Genomic DNA, 19,942 nt, shown 5'->3' with positions numbered 1-19,942 from the left:
CAAATTCAGTGCTCACCTTGCAGCTTCCCTCTTGACTCCTTTGGCAGTAGATGCTGTCTGATCACACTGCCAAGCACGCTGCATGTTAACGCCTCTGAACCGACCACTGCCTGCTTCCGCATCGGCCACTCCTTGGCCTGCCCGCTGTTCCTGCAGCCAGAACGGGTTTCTGGCGTTGCGGTTTGCACATTCCTTCCTTTACAATGAGCATTTTAAAATCTGTTGTTTTTTCACTAGACTGTTAGTTCTTTGAAGGCGGAGACCTTCGTGTTTTGATTGTTGTTTATCTCTCAACATCCAGCCTGATACTTGGCACTTAATGTACTTAATAAATATTTATTTAGTTAAATATGCCGATGGTTTTAGCTTTCCCATATTGAATCACTTCAGATTAGCTTTCTCTTCTACATTGCAGAATTAACTTTATCATTGTTGGACTTTATTGATTCACAAGTGGTTAGTGTTTTGATTGAAAGTACCAGCTGTCATCACTCTATTCACCCTTTCCCCCCATGCTGAGTTTCTATAGCCTCTGACCTCTGTGCTTCTTGGGGCAGCTAGAAAATGTCTGTAGAAAAAGGAGAGGAAGCATGCTTTGTTTGCTCATGACCTCTGGATTGATTCTCCTGTGACTCTGTGTACCACTTCAGAAACGTCAGGGGCAGTTCTAGCTATGCTGCTTCAGACGGGCAAGGGGTACCTTTTAGTTTCAAAGTGTTATAAGGAGTATTTCTGATGTCTCTGATAGTTGGTGTGGATGACTACAGCTCAGAGTCTGATGTGATTATTGTACCTTCAGCCCTGGACTTTGTCTCACAAGATGAAATGTTGACGCCACTGGGAAGATTGGACAAGTATGCTGCAAGTGAGAACGTATTTAACAGGTATGTGCATATTCTTTTGATTGAAGGGGGAGTGGAAGGATAAATTTTATCACATTAATTTCAGCAGGGAAAAGTAAAATTACCCGATTTAAAGAGGTATTATTAACCCGCACAATCTAAGTCTCAGGTTTTATGAATAATCACAGACGTGGCCTGTTTCTAGTTGTTTACTCCTTGATTCTAATAAGCAATAGCACTTCCCTTGTTTTCTGCCAAAAAAAGAAACTCTTTCTTTCTTGCCATTTAGCATAATTTTGGTGGTGGTGGTGGTGGTTAGGTGCCGTCGAGTTGGTTCTAACTCATAACAACCGTATGTTCAACAGAACGAAACACTGCCTGGTCTAATTTTGGTGTTCGTGTTAATTGATTTTTGGGAAGTCTTATTCCTTCAGCCCATTTACGAGCCAGGTGATGTTCAAGGGGATTAGATCACAGCAGTGACCAGCAGCTGACACTCTCCTAATGCAGTTTTTCCAATTATGGCCTCCAGACCACCTGTAACAGACTTTTCTGGAAAATTAAAGTCTTTGCTCAATATATTTGTGTATAGATGTACACAACTCATATTAGTAAAAAAAAATGTAAAAATAACATTTTGTATAATGAAGAATGATTGTGTTATTATCATGATATTCAAAGGATAATTGTTTAAAATGAATTTCTATTGACCTTAGAAATTTGCTAAGTCAGCTAGATAAAGATAAGAAAAAATGTTTTGGATAAATTATTCAGTCTCATTAAAATAAAATCAGTACTAGCATTTACCACTTAGGAAATAATGTGCCTAATTTAAAAAAAAAAAAAATCCTGTGTTTTAAAATTCTAAATGTTAACTACTGATGCCACTGAACATTTTATATTCTTCTTTTTCTGTGTAGACAGATGGTGGCCCGGGGTTTGCTGGATACATTGAGGGAAGTCAGCGATGATGAAAGAGATTGTATTGCTGTTTTGGAAAGAATTAGCCGATTAGCTGATGATTCAGGTATATTGTTTACAGAGAGAAAGCAGACTTACCCTGTTTTTTTACTGTTCGGTTTCTTTTACCAGATTTGTCTAAAAACTAATGAAAAGGTTAGTGTGATTTGAGAAAATGGTAATATTTCTTTAAAAGATTTTCTAAATCAGTTATCAAACGCTTCACTAACTAGAAGAAGAAACAAACAATAAAAATCTATTACCAACACCCGAACATTTTATAGTAGGCCCATTTAGTTTAATTGTGGAAATTTCTCATCAAAACAAATGTTTTAAAAATAATTTAGAATAAATTAAAAGGGATAGAGAGGGTTGTAAATTGGTTAGGCAGTGTAAATACTTTCTTTTCTATGCTGTCTCACTTATAAAAAAATGTTCCTCACCCATTTTGTGAAATTAAAGCCATTTTGTCTCCAAAGTGAAGAGAGTCTGCTTAAGAAAGAGGTAAACTTCCAGTCAAAAACTGGACAAAGCATGTGAACAGACCCTTCACCAAAGAGAATATTCAGATGGCTATCAGACACATGAAAATATGCTTAACATCAGAGAAATGCAAGTCAGAACCACAGTGAGAGAACATTTCACTCCCACTAGGATGGCTAAGATTTTAAAAAGAAGGAAAATAAGTGTTGGAGGGAATGTGGAGAAATTGGATTCTTCATCCATTGCTGGTGGGAATGAAAAACGGTACAGCCACTGTGGAAAACAGTCTGGTAGTTCCTCAAAAAACTAGAGGTGGTGCTGCCATGTGACCCAGCAAGTCCACTGCCAGGTGTGTACCCCAGGGGTCTAAGAAACAACACGAACAGACATGTGCACACCTCTGTTCATCACAGCACTATTTACAGTAGCAAAAAGATGAAAACAACCTAAGAGCCCATCAACAAATGAATGGATAAGTAAAATGTAGTACATACATACAATGGAATACTGCTCAGAAATAAAGGAAAATGAGTTCCGAGAACCTCTTGGAGCATGAATGAACCTGGAGGACATTATGTTGAGCGAAATTAAGTCAATCCCCAAAAAACAAACATTGTATATTCTCACTTTTCTGAAATGACATGAACAGGTAAATATACAGAAACTAAAGTTCATTAGTGGTGACCAGTGATGTGGGGAGGGGGATTCACTCTTTAGATAGGAGACACTTGTTATTTTTGGTGTTGGGAAAGCTAACACTGAAGGAGGGTGAAGTGTGCACAGCTTGACAAAGGTAAACGATGTCATTAAAATGTATACAAGAAAAAGGACTTTTGTTAATTGTTATGGCATATGTAATTTTGAAACAACAGCAATAATAACCTAGAAATGTATATGCAGGTATGTATGTATGTAGACGAGTATGTGTATAGGTATGTATTTGTGAGCATATATGTATGTATATGTAGGCTTACGCCTGTGTGTATGCATGTTTAAGGAGCCCTGGTGGCGCAGTGGTTAAGCACTCAGCTGCTAACGGAGAGGTTAGTTCGAACCCACCAGCCACTCCACAGGAGAAAGATGGAGCAGTGTGCTTCAGTAAAGATGTACAGCCTTGGAATCCCTATAGGGTAGTTCTAATCTGTCCCGCAGGGTCGCTGTGAGTCTAATTGACTCAGTAGCAGTGGGTTTTTGGATGTGCATGTATGTGACTATGCATATATGTTCATATATATAACAAAGCACATAGGGGCACAGTTACGGGTACTTCTTAGATATAACTAAACACTCATGGGATTGGTTTCCTGGGTTTGAAGGATTAGGACCGAAGTCTTGTGGGACATCTTGTTCAGTTGGCATAATATAGTTCATAAAATTCATGTTCTACATCCTAATTTGAGGAATAGTGTCTGGGGTCTTAAAAGTTTGCAAGCAGCCATCTAAGATACAATTATCGGTCTCTACTCATCCAGAACAAAAGAGAAAAGGAAACCAAAGACTTACAGAAGAAAGTAGTCTACAGGGCTAATAGTCTATACAAACTACCCTGAGACCAGAAGAACTAGATGGTGCCCGCCTACCACTACTGACCATTCTGACCAGGGCCACAATAGATGGATCCTAATACAATGAAAGAAAAATGTGGAACAGAACCTCAAATTTCAAAAAAAGAAAAAAAAAAAAAAGACTAACTGGACTGGTCGAGGCTGGAGGACTCCTCGAGACTATTGCCCTGAGATATCCTTCCGACCTTGAACCAAAACTAGCCTCTGAGAGCACGTTTTAGCTGAGTAACAGATTAGCTCACAAAAGAAAGAATATCACGTGTGAGTGCTGTGCTCCTTTAAAACTCATCTCTATGAGACCAAACGATCAACAATTACTTTAAAACAAAGAGGAGAATGTAAGGGGGCAGGGAAACTAGATTAATGGAAATGGAACAACCAAAACAGAAACAATGAGGATGTTCACACATTGTGAAAAAATGTAACTAATGTCACTGAACAGTTTGTGTAGACATTGGTGAATGGAAACCTAAAATGCTGTGTAAACCTTCACCAAAAACACAATAAAATATTAAAAAAAAGAAAAAGGTAAATTTAAATTGAGCCTTATAAAACGTTGATGTCAATACTAGTTTTAAGGATTTTTTATACTTGATTTTAAAAATAGTTCAAAAATAATTTTTTTCTTAAGTCTCATATAACTATTAAAATGTGTTATATTTCAATCTCTGAAAAACTTTTCTTGTCATCAAGTCTCATCTTTTAATTTTTAGATGTGCAAATCTTTTGGTAAGCAATTCAGTTCATAGGAATATGTTTACTATTTATATAAGCCTCAAATATTTTTTTTTTTATTCTTGTATAGGGTAGAAAGAACTTGTGACGATTACTACTAATCTATCTCATGATGGTCCTCTGTGTACATAACTGCTTATGTATGTGCTTGTTCCAGATAGGTTTAAGAGGGTCTCATCAAGTATAATTTTCACTTAATAGATTTTTTGATTTATCAGGAATATAACAATTTACCTTAAATTTGTGGTGCTATTGCAGCCTACTGTATTCCTTTCTTAGTAAAGACATAGATATTCTTTAAGTAGAAATTTGTATTTATGTTAATGACAAGTAAATATCTCAGTATTTTAGTTCCATTGTTTACTGACTCTATGCTGTTTTTTTATATGTGTGTATTTTTAATCTTTTATGTGTGTATTTTAATACGTTCTCAAGTTGTGATGTTCATGATAAATGTCTCTGTTGACATTCGCACTTCCCATTCGTTCAGTCGGCGTAGAACAGTGCACACTCTGGGCCAAGTTTTAGATGAGATGCTAGAGCAGTTGTGAAGATGAATAAGAATTTTTGTCATAGAATTAACAGTTTAGTGAACGCAGCCAACATATAAACAATACATTGTAATGGGGAGGATTGGGGCTGGTTTAAAAAAAAATTAGCAACATCTGAGTTGGATTTGACAAAATGGTGAGGATCAGAAAGGGAAAAGGGCGTACTCGGTCGAGGGGTAGCCAGGTTTTGATGAGTCCAAGATAGTGGCCCGTTTGGTCATCCCTGAGGAGTCTGCTGAGTCTACGTAGTTTAGAAAATGAGGCTGGTAAATAAAGTAGGTGAGGGCTAGATTGTAAAGGCTAATAATATGCCGTGCTGGAGAGTTTGTGTGTTTTGTTATTTAGAACAGTGATGCAGCAGTGTGGATTGAACCTAATGAAAAAGGTGAATGGCAGGGAGACTAACTGGGAGACTGGTCATTGTCCTGAGGACAAGGTGTTTGAAAGAAACTGAAGTGTTGGCGAGGAATTCCAGAGCCACCGTAGTGGTTGAGGGAGTGAAGGAAGAGGGAGGAGGTGACCTGAAGGTTTCTAACTTGGTAGGTGGCGTTGGTTATGATGTTGTTCAAGTAAGAGAAAGACTGTGAAAAATATGTAACTCTAAAGTGAATCTATCCATTCTCTTAAAAGGAACGAGGAGCTTAACCTAGGACCTTTAAATATTTCTTCTGCCTTATCTTTAATCAACTTTTATCTTGATTTTTTTTTATATCCCCTACATTTATCATCCATATTATTTTACATACTAAATTCTTGTTTAGACTCACTCCCAGTCTTTCCCGTTTTATTCCTCATCAGTACATCCTTTATCCTACACTGTTCTGGTTCACTTTCCTTTCTGAAAGGACATCTAATGAGGGCCTGGTACTGACGCATTTCTTTCTCTTTGTCTGCAAATGTGTTTATTTCACCGTTACTCTTAAATGATCGTTTAGCTAAGTGTAGAAATCTGGTTGATATTTTTGATATTATATTATTTGGTATTTGATATAATAATTTTGATAGTGTTGTCTATTATTACTTGAGGAGTTTGCTAATTTAAATTTGTCTTTGTAGATAATATTGTTTTTACTTCCTGATTGATTTTGAGATCTTTTGTCCTTGATGTTCTGCAGTTTCACTATGATGTATTTAGATAGAGATTTATTTTTATTTATTCTATTCAGGACTTGCCTTGCTTCTTAAATTTGAGGATTCTTGCCTTTCTATCAGTTGTAGGAAATTTTCAACCATTAACATTTTGAATATTGCCTCTCCTCCATCTCAAATTCCTTATTTTTTCTTCTTTTAAAGTTGTTGTGTTCTTACAGGTATTTTTTACATGGTTCAGAATACAGGACTCCTGTTAGATAAATGTATTGAATTTTCCTTTATTTCCCATCTGCATTTTGGTAATTCCTCTTAGCAAACTAACTGCTACCAAATTCTAATCTACCATCTCACTTTGAGTTTTTGATTTTGGTTAACTCCATTTTTCATTTTAAAGAGCTTTATGTGCTTTGTTTTCAGATCTTGTTTTTCTTATGTTCTTTTCTTATATTTCCTCTTATTACACCTTTAAAATAGAATGTTTAAAATGGTTGTAACCTCTAGAGATTATTTATGATGGCTGAAGTTGGTGTTATAATACTCGTGTCTTAATCATTTTGCTCCTGAGGGATTTTTTTTTATAGTTTTGGATTATAGGCTGATCTTTATTGTTTTGGATTGTAGGCTCATCTTTATTGTTTTGGATTGTAGGCTCATCTTTATTGTTTTGGATTGTAAGCTCATCTTTACAGTTTTGAATTGTAAGCTCATCTTTACAGTTTTGGATTGTAAGCTCATCTTTACAGTTTTGGACTGTAAGCTCATCTTCACTAGATCTTCATGGGAATTTGGTGTTTGGTTCACCCTTCATTGCAGGAGTGTTCTTCAAGCGGTTTTAAGTTGTTCTACAGGCTCAGAGTTGTTAGAAACGACGAGTAATTTTATGTTAATTTCTTGAATGTGTATGTGTGTGTTTGGGGCAGGGGAGCAGTTCTCAGACTATGCCTGGATGTATGAATTTGAAACCCTGGTGTGTATACCCAAGGTTTTGGAAATAACATATTTGAAGCAGATATTTTTGTTCTTTTTAATAACACACTATAAAAAGTACATGGAATCTAAATTCACAGCTCAATTGAAGTATTACAAAATAAATGCCCATGTAACTGGTACTCAGCTTAAGAAATAGAACTAGCATCCCAGAAACATTTTTCTTGCAACTCTAATTTCTATCCCATTCCTCTTCTGCAAAGGTAATCACCATTTTGACCGCTAAAACTATACATTAGTTTGCTTGTCTGAACTTTGTATGGACCTATGCTGAATGGAGGTCTGGTGGCCCAGTGGTTAAAAGCTCAGCTGCTAACCAAAAAATCAGCAGTCCAAACCCACCAGCCGCACCTTGGAATCCCCATGGGGCAGTTCTGCCGTGTTCTATGAGTTCGCTATGACTTGACGGCAGTGGGTATTTTATGCTGAATGTATTCTCTTATATCTGGGTTCTTTATATTTTGAAATTCATGTTGCACGTAGCTATAGTTATTAATTTTTCTTCTGTTATACACTAATCTGTTGTATGACTAGAGTGCAGTATATTTGCCCATTGTTCTGTTAAAGGACATATGGATTCCTTCCAGCATTGGGCTCTTAGCGCCACTGTGAGCAAAGGAGCCACTTGGCACACATGTGCACACGTTGCTGTAGGTGTCTGTAGGTGTACACACCCACTCCTCACTTACTGACTTTCTCGTTACCCAGCATTTCAAATTTACAACAACAGTAAAAAATCTACTATCCGTCCATTTCACGCATTAGCAAGGTGGCGGGCAAGGCAGCAGCAGCTCCGGAGCGTCCCTTCCCTCCAGGACAGTCTCTGGGTGGCTTCCAGGAAGCTGGGCCGTGTTGCCCCACTTCCTCTACTCCCTCTTGCAGGAGGAGGCGCCGTGTCCAGCTGCCACATGAGGGGCCGGCCTCCTCCATGGCCATTGTCTTGGGGCAGACACACAGGCAGCACCCAGCCAGCTGGCTCCTGTTTGGGTTCCCAGGTCCTACACGGCCTGAGGGCTTGCAGCTCAGAATTCATGTGAAGTGGGAAGGGAGGAAAGCAGGAGGCATCGCAGAGGGTGTTTGGAAGAAATGCATGTGAGTTTAATGACATCGCAAAGTGAGTCCAACTGGGCCTGAAGCCTCCACCTTGGTGGGGCCGGGTGAGTGGCCAGGCTCCCATCTCCCTTGCAGGAAGCCCTGAGCCTGGAGCCTTGGTGACTCACCAGGCCTGGAGGGCAGAGCCGGGCTTGCAGGGGTGGGAGTGGAGCCTGGAGGCAGCTCCATGCTGGAAGCTCTGACCCAGCACAGGAGGAAGGGGAAGGGGTTAAGCCCTGGGCCCTCCAGTTACACAGCCCAGCTCTATCCAGCTTTGTCTTCTCCACACCCCCTTCTTCACAGAGGGATAATCCGTAACTGGACTCTTCACAGTGATGAGCACACCAGTGAATCTTGGCTGTTATTATTTCTGTGATTGTATTTTCTAAATTTAAAAGATCCGACAAATGAATGATCTGGAAACACGAAAAAGCCCTCCATTTTCACATAATGCCAATTTTTGCAGAACAACTGGTCTTTGGAACTAGCTATATTGGTAAGTGAGGAGTGGGTGTAAGCAGGAGTAGAGTTAGGAGGTCAGAGGGTTTGCCTATATGCATCTTCAGTAGATACGCCATGGGGATTTCCAGGTTGTGTACTAGTCTCGACCTGCCAGCAGTGTGTGAGCGTTCTCTTGTTTCATATCTTTACCAGTGCTTGTGTATCTTAAATTTGCCGAAGGGGAGTGGATAGGTGTGTGGTGGTATCTCACTGTGGTTTTAGTTTACGTTCCCCAGTGACCAGTGGAATTGAGCCCCTGGTTGTATGCTTTCGTCCCGTCTTTTTGGAAGTGTCTGTTCACGTCTCTTGCTCCTCCCTCCCCTTCGTTATTGTTGGCAGTCCTTTTCTTACAGGTTTGCGGGAATTCCTGCTACGTTCTGGTTATGAGCCCCGTGTCATTGATGTCTTTTTTAGGTATCTTTTTCACTCTGTAGCATGTCTTTTCTCTCTCTTAATGGTGCTTCTTGAGGAAGAGAAATTCTCTCTTTTTTTAAAATACTATTTTATTGTGTTGTTGTGGAAGTTTACATGGTGAATTAGGTTCCTGTTTGACAATCTCTATACAGATTGTTCAGTTACATTTTCACATTTGCGTCAACATTCTCTTTAATTGCATTCAGGTTGTTCCATTTCCAGTGCTTAGGTTTCCCTGCTCCCTTATCTTCTCGTCTCCACCTTAGAGGAATTGTTGACCTTTTGGTCTCATATAGATGGTTTTTTATCGGAGCCCTGTATTCACAGGCAATATCCTTTATTTTGTGAGCCTATCTGTTATTTCATTAAAAGGAGACCTCAGGGGAGATAGTTTCGGTTCAGGGTTTAAATAGTATCTCAGGACAATAGTCTCAGGGAGTCCTCTGGTCTCAGTTGGTCGAGTAAGTCTGCACTTTTGAAGAATCTGATGTGGTGCTGATCAGAACGGCCGGTAGTGGTAGCTGGGCATCATCTAGTTGAGAAGTTCTTTCTACGGGTAGCACAATTTGTGCACTATTGAAGAAATTTTTCTCTACTGTAAAGTCATGTTTTTTTTTCTCCTATATTATCTAACTTAGATACCATATTGTCTTTGCCTTTGACATTTAGATCTCTGTTCTACCTGTACTTCGCCTTGTGTATGATACGAAGTAGGGGACAAGTTTATTTCATTGCTTGCTTTCTTTTTTTAATACGGATAGCCAGTAGACCTGGTACCAGTCATTGAAAAGATTTCCCCCAGTTGCCCTGCAGTGATACCTTTTAATAAATCAGTTGACCATATGTGCATGGGTCTATTCTGGACTCTGTTTTGTTCCGTTAGTCTGTTTGCCTAGGCAGGGCTTTGAAGAAAGAAAGCAAAAAGTTACTGATTTAATTCTTACTGAAACTGTAACTTGTGACCTTCTTTTGTTTCAAATATATAAGTAATGAGGTCAGTGTTAATCTAGTAAATTCAAGATCAGTGAAGAGAGTAGTGGTCTATTCTACTTTTTTGGGGGGGATACCTTTTTCTTCTTCTGAACGGAAGCAGTCTACTTTGCTCACATACTGTCTCACTTCAGATGGTACCACAGTGTATTAAAAATTCCAGATATTGGTTCGTTGATAAGATTCTTAGCTTTGTAAAATGTTAGTATATTTTCTCCTGATACCTGTGCTAATTTCTGTTTGTTGAGGTCTAAAGTCCTACTGGACACATCCATGCATATTTACCTTGTTAGGTTCTGTCGAGTTGATTCTGACTTACGGGATCACTGTGATAATTACCTTAAGGTAACTTTAATGGTGTGACTGTCATTATTGAACAGCGTGCTGTCAAGTCAGTTCCGCCTCACAGCGACCCTATATGACAGAGTAGAACTGCCCTGTGGAGTTTCCTAGGCTGTTACCTGTATGGGAGGAGACTGCCATGTCTTTTCTCCCAGGGAGTCGCTAGTGGGTTCAAACCTCTGATATTTAGTTAGCAGCCCAGCACTTAACCATTGCACCACCACGGCTCCTTGATTATTATCATTAATAGGGACCAAACTTCTAATTAGGTTTAATGTAATGACTTGTTACTGATAATCCATTATGTCTCTATGTGTTTTAACCACTTGCATTTCTTCAGTGCAATGAATTGCCTATTTGTATCTTTATTTCTTTCTTGTGTTTATTTGAACAATGGGTTATTTATGTATTTAGGTTATTAATAGTTTATCATACATGTATTTTTCTCCCAGGCGGTTTTGCCTTTTAAGTATGGTATCTGTTGTCTATAGTGAAGTTTTCCTAAAATGAAATTAGTTGATCTTTTAGTTGCTTTCTAAGTTTTGTTTGCTTTGGAAATGCTTCATGCCTCAAGAGTGAACATTTAAAAAATATTATCTTTCAGTGCTTTTGATGTTTATTTTTTTTAAAAAGTTGAGAATTTTAATTCACCTAGAATTTATGTATGGTGCACAGTAGGAATCTTACCTTTTTTTTCCTTACATAGGTAGCTGATTTCCCACCATTATTTATTGGACAGTTCATTGTTTTTAAACTCAGAGATTGGAAATGCCACCGTTCTCACATTCAGATTTGCCATATATACTCTTCAGGGTTTTTTTGGTCTAATTTATTATTCACTCACCCCTTTTAGTCTTGGTTAAGTCTAACTAAGTCTGACTAAATTGCGATTAGGAAGCAGTCTTTATGACTTGTTCTAGGAGATTCTTAACTAGAAGAAAGCTTACAGATAATATCCAGTTGCCGTGCTGTAGTATTGCTGTGGATATCAGATATCTAACCTCCAGCGCGGTGTGGTACACTCAAGCTGATGAACACATTCATTTTCAGAAATAGATGTGTACTGGGTGCATTGTATGAGTGATAAAAGCTTGGGCAGAGGATAGGCCCTCCTTGCCCTCAGGAAGCTAACCTGTGTAGGACTGTGAAAAGGGTTGTAGAGTTACAGATCATTTTCGTAAGTTTAAGATGAAAGTCCAAAGCTTTCCTAAGTAGTCTCAAGGCCAGATAAAGGTTTGCTTGCTCACATTTCTGTTATTTTAATAGAACCAACTGTGAGAGCGGAGCTGATGGAACAGGTGCCTCATATTGCACTGTTTTGTCAAGAAAACCGGCCTTCAATCCCGTACGCTTTTTCCAAATACTTACTGCCTATTGTGGTTAGATATCTAGCAGACCAGAACAATCAGGTAAGAGTTCCATTTACACATTCTCAACGAAAATCTGTGTAGTGTAATGTATGTAGCCTAAGTGGCCTCGTTTAAATGTTTTGGTTTTTTTTTTTACTTTGCCTTCATTATTGTTCTTCAAAAATGACAAGATGTGTCAAGAGTCTGCCAAATCTAGCCAGCCTCTTCTAATGCTGTTACGGACGACACCTAGGGGCTGCACTCTGACTTGGTACCCTCATAGGTGTCCGTCCTGATGTTCGTTGTTCGTTGTGACGTCTTTGACAAGGATGGCTTTTATGTTCAACTTAATCTGTCATGATTTGACCAAGTTGCATCTTTGCTCTAGTTGAGGAAAGTATCCCTAACTCTTTATCTGCAGATTTGGCCAGTTACGAATTCCTTTGAGATGAGAAACCATCAAATTTATAAACATCAAGTGATGGGTTTGTTACATCATGTGTGTACTTATTTTATACTTTGTTTCCCAGGTGAGAAAAACAAGTCAGGCAGCTTTGCTGGCGTTGCTGGAACAGGAGCTAATTGAGCGATTTGACGTGGAGACTAGAGTTTGCCCAGTCCTCATAGAACTGACGGCTCCAGATAGCAATGATGACGTGAAGACAGAAGCCGTGGCTGTGAGTAGAGTGTGATTTTTCAGTTTAGATAAAATATGACTGTCTTGACTAATACCATATTTTTACGCAAATACCGTGCGCCTTCTCCATTTGTTTGCTGGCCACACCCTCTCCCGCGAGGTATATTCATAAGTGCTGCGCGTTAATTGCTTAAATGTTATATCATATCACATGCTATAGGGTTTATCTTGTTTAACACGTATCTATTAAAGTAGCCACAGCTCATTAAATTTTAAATGAAATGCAGGGCTAGAAGGGGCTGTTATAGGCATACAAGGGAAAATGTGTATCTTCTGTGGGCCCCATATTGTGCTAAGCTTCTGGGAAACAATTTTTTTTTTTTTTTAAAGATCAATTTTTTGTTGTTGTAAAGGAAACAATTGATTTTTGTGTTCTGACTTGAATTCTGCAACCTTCCTAAACTCACTTATTTGTTCTAGTGGCTTCTTTGTAAATGCCTTGGGTTTTTTATGTGGATAATCATGTCATCTATGAATAGACAGTTTTAGTTCTTTGTTTCTACTCTATATGCCTTTTACGTAGGTTAGGAGTAGATGTCATAGATAAATGATGACAGACCATCAGATTTCTTTCTACATCTTTTTTTTAAATTTTACTTTAGATGAAGGTTTACAGAACAAACTAGCTTCTCATTAAACAATTAGTACACATATTGTTTTGTGACATTGGTTAATAACCCCATGACATGTCAACACTCTCCCCTTCTCGACCTTGGGTTCCCTATTACCAGCTTTCCTGTCCCCTCCTGCCTTCTAGTTCTTTCTTGCCCCTGGGCTGTTGTGTCCCTTTAGTCTTGTTTTGTTTTATGGGCCTGTCTAATCTTTGGCTGAAGGGTAAAACTCAGGAGTGACTTCATTTCTGAGTCAAAAGGGTGTCCGAGGGCCTACTCTTGGGGTTTCTACAGTCTCTTTCAGGCCAGTAAGTCTGGGTTTTTTTTTTTTTGTTTGTTTGTTTGTTTTTGGTGAGTTAGAATTTTGTTCTACATTTTCGACATTTCTGTCCAGGACCCTCTATTGTGATCCCTGTCAGAGCAGTCGGTGGTTGTAGCCAGGCACCATCTAGTTGTGCTGGACTCAGTCTGGTAGAGGCTGTGGTAGTTGTGGTCCATTAGCAGATTTCTTTCTATAGTAACTTCAGGGAATGTTTATTTAAATAATGTAGGGCCAGTTTTCAAGTACAGTCAGACTCAGTCTGGTGGAGGCCATGGTAGTTGTAGCCCATTAGCAGATTTCTTTCTATAGTAACTTTAGGGAATGTTTATTTAAATAATGTAGGGCCAGTTTTCAAGTACAGTCAGTCCTCACTTTGCCCAGTACTGTGTTACCTGTGAAACGTGTGCATCTTGAAACTGTGTCCTTGGTTTGGATGATTGAGGCTTTGCAAAGTGAGGACAGTGGTCTGATATGCTTGAGTTTAGTTTACAGTACTTTGTAAGGTGAGGTCTGCCTGTATAGCCTTTTTAAAGGCTTCAACTATGTATTTATTTTTATGTTGAGCAAATGAATTTTTTGCCAAGGAAATACCAGGCCCTGTATATTTTCTCTTACTGTTCATATGCAGAAACAGAGTGGTCGTTTATTCAGACAGAAGTTTAGTTTTGCCCCTGACGGAGCGGGAGAAAAGTGCGAAGCAGAACTCAAATTCACGGAACAAGACCAGACTTAATGGTCTGACTGAGACTGGAGGAACCCCCGAAGCCATGGCCCCTGGACGTTCTGTGAACCCAGAACTAAAACCATTCCTGAAGCCCACTCTTCAGATAAAGATTAGACTGGACTATGGGACATAAAAATGATACTCGTGAAGAGTGTACTTCTTAGTTCAAGTAGATACATGAGACTAAATGGTCAGCTTCTGGCCAGAGGCAAGACGAGAAGGCAGAGAGGGATCGGAGCTGGTTGGATGGACGTGGGAAACCCGAGGTGGAACGGGGGAGTGTGCTGTCACATTATAGGGAGAGCAACTGGGTTCACATAACAATATGTGTATAAATTCTCGTATGAGAAATTAAGTTGAATTGTAAACTTTCACCCAAAGCACAATTAAAAAAACAAAAAGTTTTGGTTTTGTAATCTAATCTTCTTAACAGATACCCACCATCCTTAGTTGATTTTTTTTAATATTTTATTGTGTTTTAGTTTACACAGCCAGTCAGGTTCCCATTTAACGATTTCTGTACAGATTGTCCTGTGGCATCGGTTACAGTTTTCACGGTGTGTCAGCGTTCTCGTTATTTCCGTTCTGTTTGTTCTGTTGCCAGTTATCCAGCTTCTCCTGCCCCTCCTTGCCTTCTCATCTTTGCTTTTGGGTAAATGTTGACCATTTGGTCTCCTGTAGTTGATGGTTCAAGGGAGCACATTCCTCACAGGTGGTACTGTTTATTTTATAAGCCAGTCTGTTATTTGGCTGAAAGGTGACCTTCTGGAGTGACTTCAGTTCTGAGTTAAAATGGTATCTTAGGACAATAGTCTTGGGGGTTCCTCTAGTCTCTGTCAGTCCAGTCACTCTGGTATTTGTTAGGACTTTGAGTTTTGTTCTACATTTTTCTTCATTTCTCCCCGGGACCTTCTATTGTGTTGCTGGTCAGAACGGTTGGTAGTGGTAGCCGGGCACCATCTAGTTCTTCAGGGCTCAGGCTAGAAAGGGCCATAGTTTGTGGGCTGTTAGTCCCGTGGACTAGTTTCTTCTTTGAGTCTTTGGTTTCCTTCATCTTCTTTTGCCCTAGATGGGAAGAGACTAATAGCTGTATGTCTTTACAGTCTTTTCTGAGCAATATAGGTGTGCTAAACCAAGATCCTTCTTATAGATAATCTTTCCTTTGGAAGAGTCACCTTTTTTTTTTTTTTTTTGAATTGATAATTACCTGGCAAAATAATAGGTTGAAATTATAAACATTGAAAGTGTTAGGATTTTCTGTAGGTTTACTGTGTATTTAGTATTTATTGCTTGATTTTGTTGTAGCAGTTCAACTGAATTTTTCTGTTTCCTACTTGGATATACAAGATGGGATTAATAAGCTGCTGTGAATGTTTTCCTGTGATTTATGCAGTATAATGATGCCATATCCTAGTTTATATTGTCTTAAGTTAAGAAACTTAACTGAAGAAGTCTTAGTTTGAAGATACTTTCAGTGTGACTTTGTTCTTGCTTATTTCAGATAATGTGCAGAATGGCCCCCATGGTTGGGAAGGGTCTCACCGAGCGCCTCATCCTCCCCAGGTTTTCGGAGATGTGCTGTGACTGCAGAATGTTTCACGTTCGGAAGGTATTTTCTGCAGTCCGTCTTTTTCTGTTTAAGAACGCATGGTTCTAGTGGTTAATGTATTGATACATGACATTTAGAACATTCTTTTTAAAGAACTCTGTATGTAATATTTGGAAATGTCGATGATGTGTTTTGTTGGTAGGTCTGTGCTGCCAATTTTGGAGACATTTGCAGTGTAGTTGGCCAGCAAGCTACTGAGGAAATGTTGGTAAGTACTGCAGATACGAAGGAGTGAGAATGTATTAAGCAGTGTGTAAAGTCTGAAATGCATGTGTGTACCCCAAAATTTTATTAGCCAATCTCATGAATGTAAACCACAAAGATCATATGGCTTCAAGTTTAGGAGTTTAAAATTCTATAATCTGGGCACTTGAATTGTGTCTTGATAAGGACGGTTTGTTAAAACATGCAGGCGTGTGTAAGAACCACTGGATCCCTTTTACCTCTCCCCTCTCCTCACCTCTGTGAAACAGATCAATTCCAGTTCATTCAGTGGAATCTGTAAGCAACCTTCACAGTATTTTGGTAACTTATTATATCTGCAGCAGGCTGTTTTTTAAATGTCATTACGTGAGATATGTAGGCTTGGTGTACAAGTTAATGTACTTGAAGCAGTTTTGAAACCATCTGTTATGCAAACCAAGTTCAAATCCAAGCTCCTGAATAACATTTAAGCTGTGTTTGTTGGGGATGTTTTTCTATTGCGTAGTCAGTTGTATTGTCAGTTAGGTGTGATTTATATAAAATTATTGAGTATTAATACTAAGTAGGTCTTCTTGTTAAGAAAATCTGATACTTTAAAACACTGTGAAAGCAGAAAATGAAATAAAAGTAATTAATGAAACCTATTCTGTTTATTTGCCTAACACCCCTCTGTCCTCCTTGCGTAGCTGCCCAGGTTTTTCCAGCTTTGTTCTGATAACGTGTGGGGCGTTCGGAAGGCTTGTGCCGAGTGCTTCATGGCCGTTTCCTGTGCGACGTGTCAAGAGATCCGACGGACTAAACTCTCAGCACTGTTTATTAATTTGATCAGCGATCCCTCACGTTGGGTAGGGTTTTGTTTAATTTTTGTCAAATAATACATATGAATCTGTTTTAAAGCAAACATGATTTTTGAATAATGTAAGATATAGTTAAGTTATTGTTGATACTTACAGGAGTAGACAGTAGAAACACTAATATTAACGGTTTTTATGTTTTTCACAGGACAGAGTTTTTTTTAATGATATAAATCACGTTCGTTTTCATCCTATACATATGACGTATTACATTAATTTTCAGATGTTAAGCTAACCTTGCATTCCTGGGGTAAATAAATCCCACTTGGTCATAGTGTATATTTATTTTATATATGTTGCTGGATTTGCTAGTATTTTGTTGAGGATTTTTTGCATCCATATTCATAAAAAATATTGGTCTGTAGTTTTCTGGAAGCAGCCCTGGTGGCGCAGTGGTTAAGTGCTCAGCTCCTAACTGAAAGTTGGGCAGTTCAAACCACCAGCCCACTCCGTGGGCAAAAGATATGGCAGTCTGCTTCTGTAAAGATAACAGCCTTGGAAACCTCATGGGACAGGTCTGCTCTGTCCTGTGGGGTCTCTATGGGTTGGAATCTGCTCGACGGCAACAGGTTTGGGTTTTTTGATAGTTTTCTAGTCTGGTTTTGGTATCAGGGTAACACTGGCCTCGTAAAATGGGAGTGTTTCCTCCTCTTCTATAGGGTCACTATAAGTCAAATCGACTCAATGGCAACGAGTTTGGTTTTTTTGGCTTGTGTCTTTCTAGAAATTTGTACATTTCATCTAAGTTATCTAATTTGTTAGTATACACATTTTTATACTATTCCTTTTTATGTCTGTAAGGTAGAAATAATTTCTCCTCTTTTCTGATTCTAATCATAGTAATTTGAATCTTTTCTCCTCTTCTTATTTTTTCTGTCAGTCTTAAAATTTGTCAGTTTTGTTGTTGATCTTTTAAGGAACCAGCTTTTGGTTGCAGTGATTTTCTCTACTTGTTTTTCTCATCTCTATTTCATTAATTTCTGCTGGATTCTTTCTTATTTCCTTCCTTCTGCTTGCTTACAGGTTTACTTTGCTCTTCTTTCTTTAGTATTTTAAGATGGAAGGTTAGGTTATTGATTTGAGATCTTAATATAAGCATTTACAACTATGAATTTCCTTCTAAACACTGCTTCAGCTGCATCCTTTAGTTTTGGTATACTGTGTCTTAATTTTCATTCAACTCAGTATTTTCTGATTTCCTCTCTGATCTATTGGTTATTTATAATGGCTTATCCTGGAGCATGTTCCATGTGTACTTGAGAGGAATGTATATTCTTCTGTTGTTGCATGGAGTGTTCTATAGATGTCTGTTAGGTCTAGTTGGTTTTAATTGTTCGGGACTCCTGTTTCCTTGTTCATTACTGTCTGTCTGTTTATCCATTATTGAGAATTGGGCATCGAAGTCTCCCGCTGTTATTATTGAATTGTCTGTTTCTCCATTACTGTCGGTTTTTGCTTTGTGTATTCTAGGTGCATGTATGTTTATAATTGTTACATCTTCCCGATGGATTGACCCTTTATCATTATAAAATGTTCTCCTTTATCTCTAGTAACATTTTTAAGTTTATCTTGTCTGGTATTAGGATCGCCACTTCAGGTTTCCTGTGGTTGCTGCTCTTCTGTTGAGTCTTTTTCTCTCCTTTTACTTTCAGTCTGTTTGTATCTTCGAATCTGAAGTGCATCTCTTGTAGGGAGCATACAGTTCGGTAACTGTTTTGTCCAGTTTGACAATCTGCATTTTGATTGGATTGTTTAATCCATTCACATTTAATCTTATTATTGAGATAGTGGGATTTTACATCTGCTACTTTTTGTTTTCCGTATGTCTCATATCTTTTTTATTCCTCTTTCTTCCTTTACTGCTTTCTTTTCATTAAGTGACTATTTTTTAGTATAGCATTTTAATTTCTCTAATGATTTTTTTCCACTATTTTTTTTAGTGTTTGCTCAAGACTTTACCATATACATCTTGAACTTATCAAAAAGGGTTTCAGATTTATACTAACTAAATTCCAGTGATATATATATATAGAAAGATTACTCCTGTATAACTATCTCCTTCTCTCCCTTTTTGTGGCATTGCTATGTGTATTACATCTATGAATGTCACAAACCCAACAACACATTTTCATAATTTTTACTTTTCTATTTGTAGTCATTTCTTTAGCTTATTACAGTGTTGCTCCCACCCACCTCCTTTGTGCTGTTATTGGCAAATATATTACGTTTCTATATGTTAAAGGCCCCACAATACATTAGATACCTGTTACTTTATAAAGGCATACCTTGGAGATATTGTGAGTTTGCTTCCAGACCACCACAAGAAAGTGACTATCACAATAAAGCAAGTCACATGAATTTTTTTGTTCCCCAGTGCATATAAAAATTATGTTTATACTATACTGTAGTCTGTTCCTAGGAGTCGTAATCGACTTGACAGCAACAGATTTTCTTTTTTTTTTTTTTTTGGTAGTCTGTTGAGTGTGCAGTGGCATTCTGTCTAAAAACAGTGTACACACCTTGATTAAAAATACTTTATTGCCACCAGTGACCGCCCTGACAGAACACAACAGAGAGTCCCTGATGGAGCAGGAGAAAAGTGGGGTGTAGTACTCAAATTCTAGTAAAAAGACCAGATTTAATGGTTTAACTGAGACTGGAGGGACCTTGGAAGACATGGCCCCTGGACTCTCTGTTGACCCAAAACTGAAACCATTCCCAAGGCCAACTCTTCAGACAAAGATTAGACTGAACTATGGGACATAAGATGATACTCATTAAGGAGTATGCTTCTTCGCTCAAGTACATACATGAGACTAAATGCGCAGCTCCTGTCTGGAGGCGAGATGAGAAGGCAGAGAGGGTTAGGAGCTGGTTGAATGGATATGGGAAATGTGAGGTAGAAGGGAGGAGCATGCTGTCACAGTGTAGGGAGAGCAACTAGGGTCACATAACAATGTATGTGTAAATTTTTGTATGAGACTAACTTGAACTGTAAACTTGCACTTAAAGCACAAC

The 19,942-nt window shown here is 38.5% G+C and overlaps 1 protein-coding gene across 1 annotated transcript in view; it reads left to right on the top strand.

Annotated features, from left to right (window-relative positions):
* Positions 1-495: 495 nt before the first annotated feature.
* PPP4R1 (protein phosphatase 4 regulatory subunit 1) overlaps positions 496-19,942 on the top strand; it is a 60,739-nt gene continuing 41,292 nt past the window's right edge. Inside the window, exons 1-7 of the mRNA XM_023740063.1 lie at positions 496-884; positions 1,763-1,869; positions 11,821-11,963; positions 12,434-12,580; positions 15,759-15,866; positions 16,009-16,074; positions 16,757-16,936. Of these exons, the coding sequence (XP_023595831.1) occupies positions 736-884; positions 1,763-1,869; positions 11,821-11,963; positions 12,434-12,580; positions 15,759-15,866; positions 16,009-16,074; positions 16,757-16,936 (900 nt within the window). The 5' untranslated portion in view covers positions 496-735. The remainder of the gene's footprint in view (positions 885-1,762; positions 1,870-11,820; positions 11,964-12,433; positions 12,581-15,758; positions 15,867-16,008; positions 16,075-16,756; positions 16,937-19,942) is intronic.

Source organism: Trichechus manatus, unplaced genomic scaffold (assembly GCF_000243295.1).
Source record: "Trichechus manatus latirostris isolate Lorelei unplaced genomic scaffold, TriManLat1.0 scaffold00146, whole genome shotgun sequence".
NCBI classification, from domain to species: Eukaryota; Metazoa; Chordata; class Mammalia; order Sirenia; family Trichechidae; genus Trichechus; species Trichechus manatus.
This window is presented reverse-complemented; position numbering and strand designations above follow the sequence as displayed.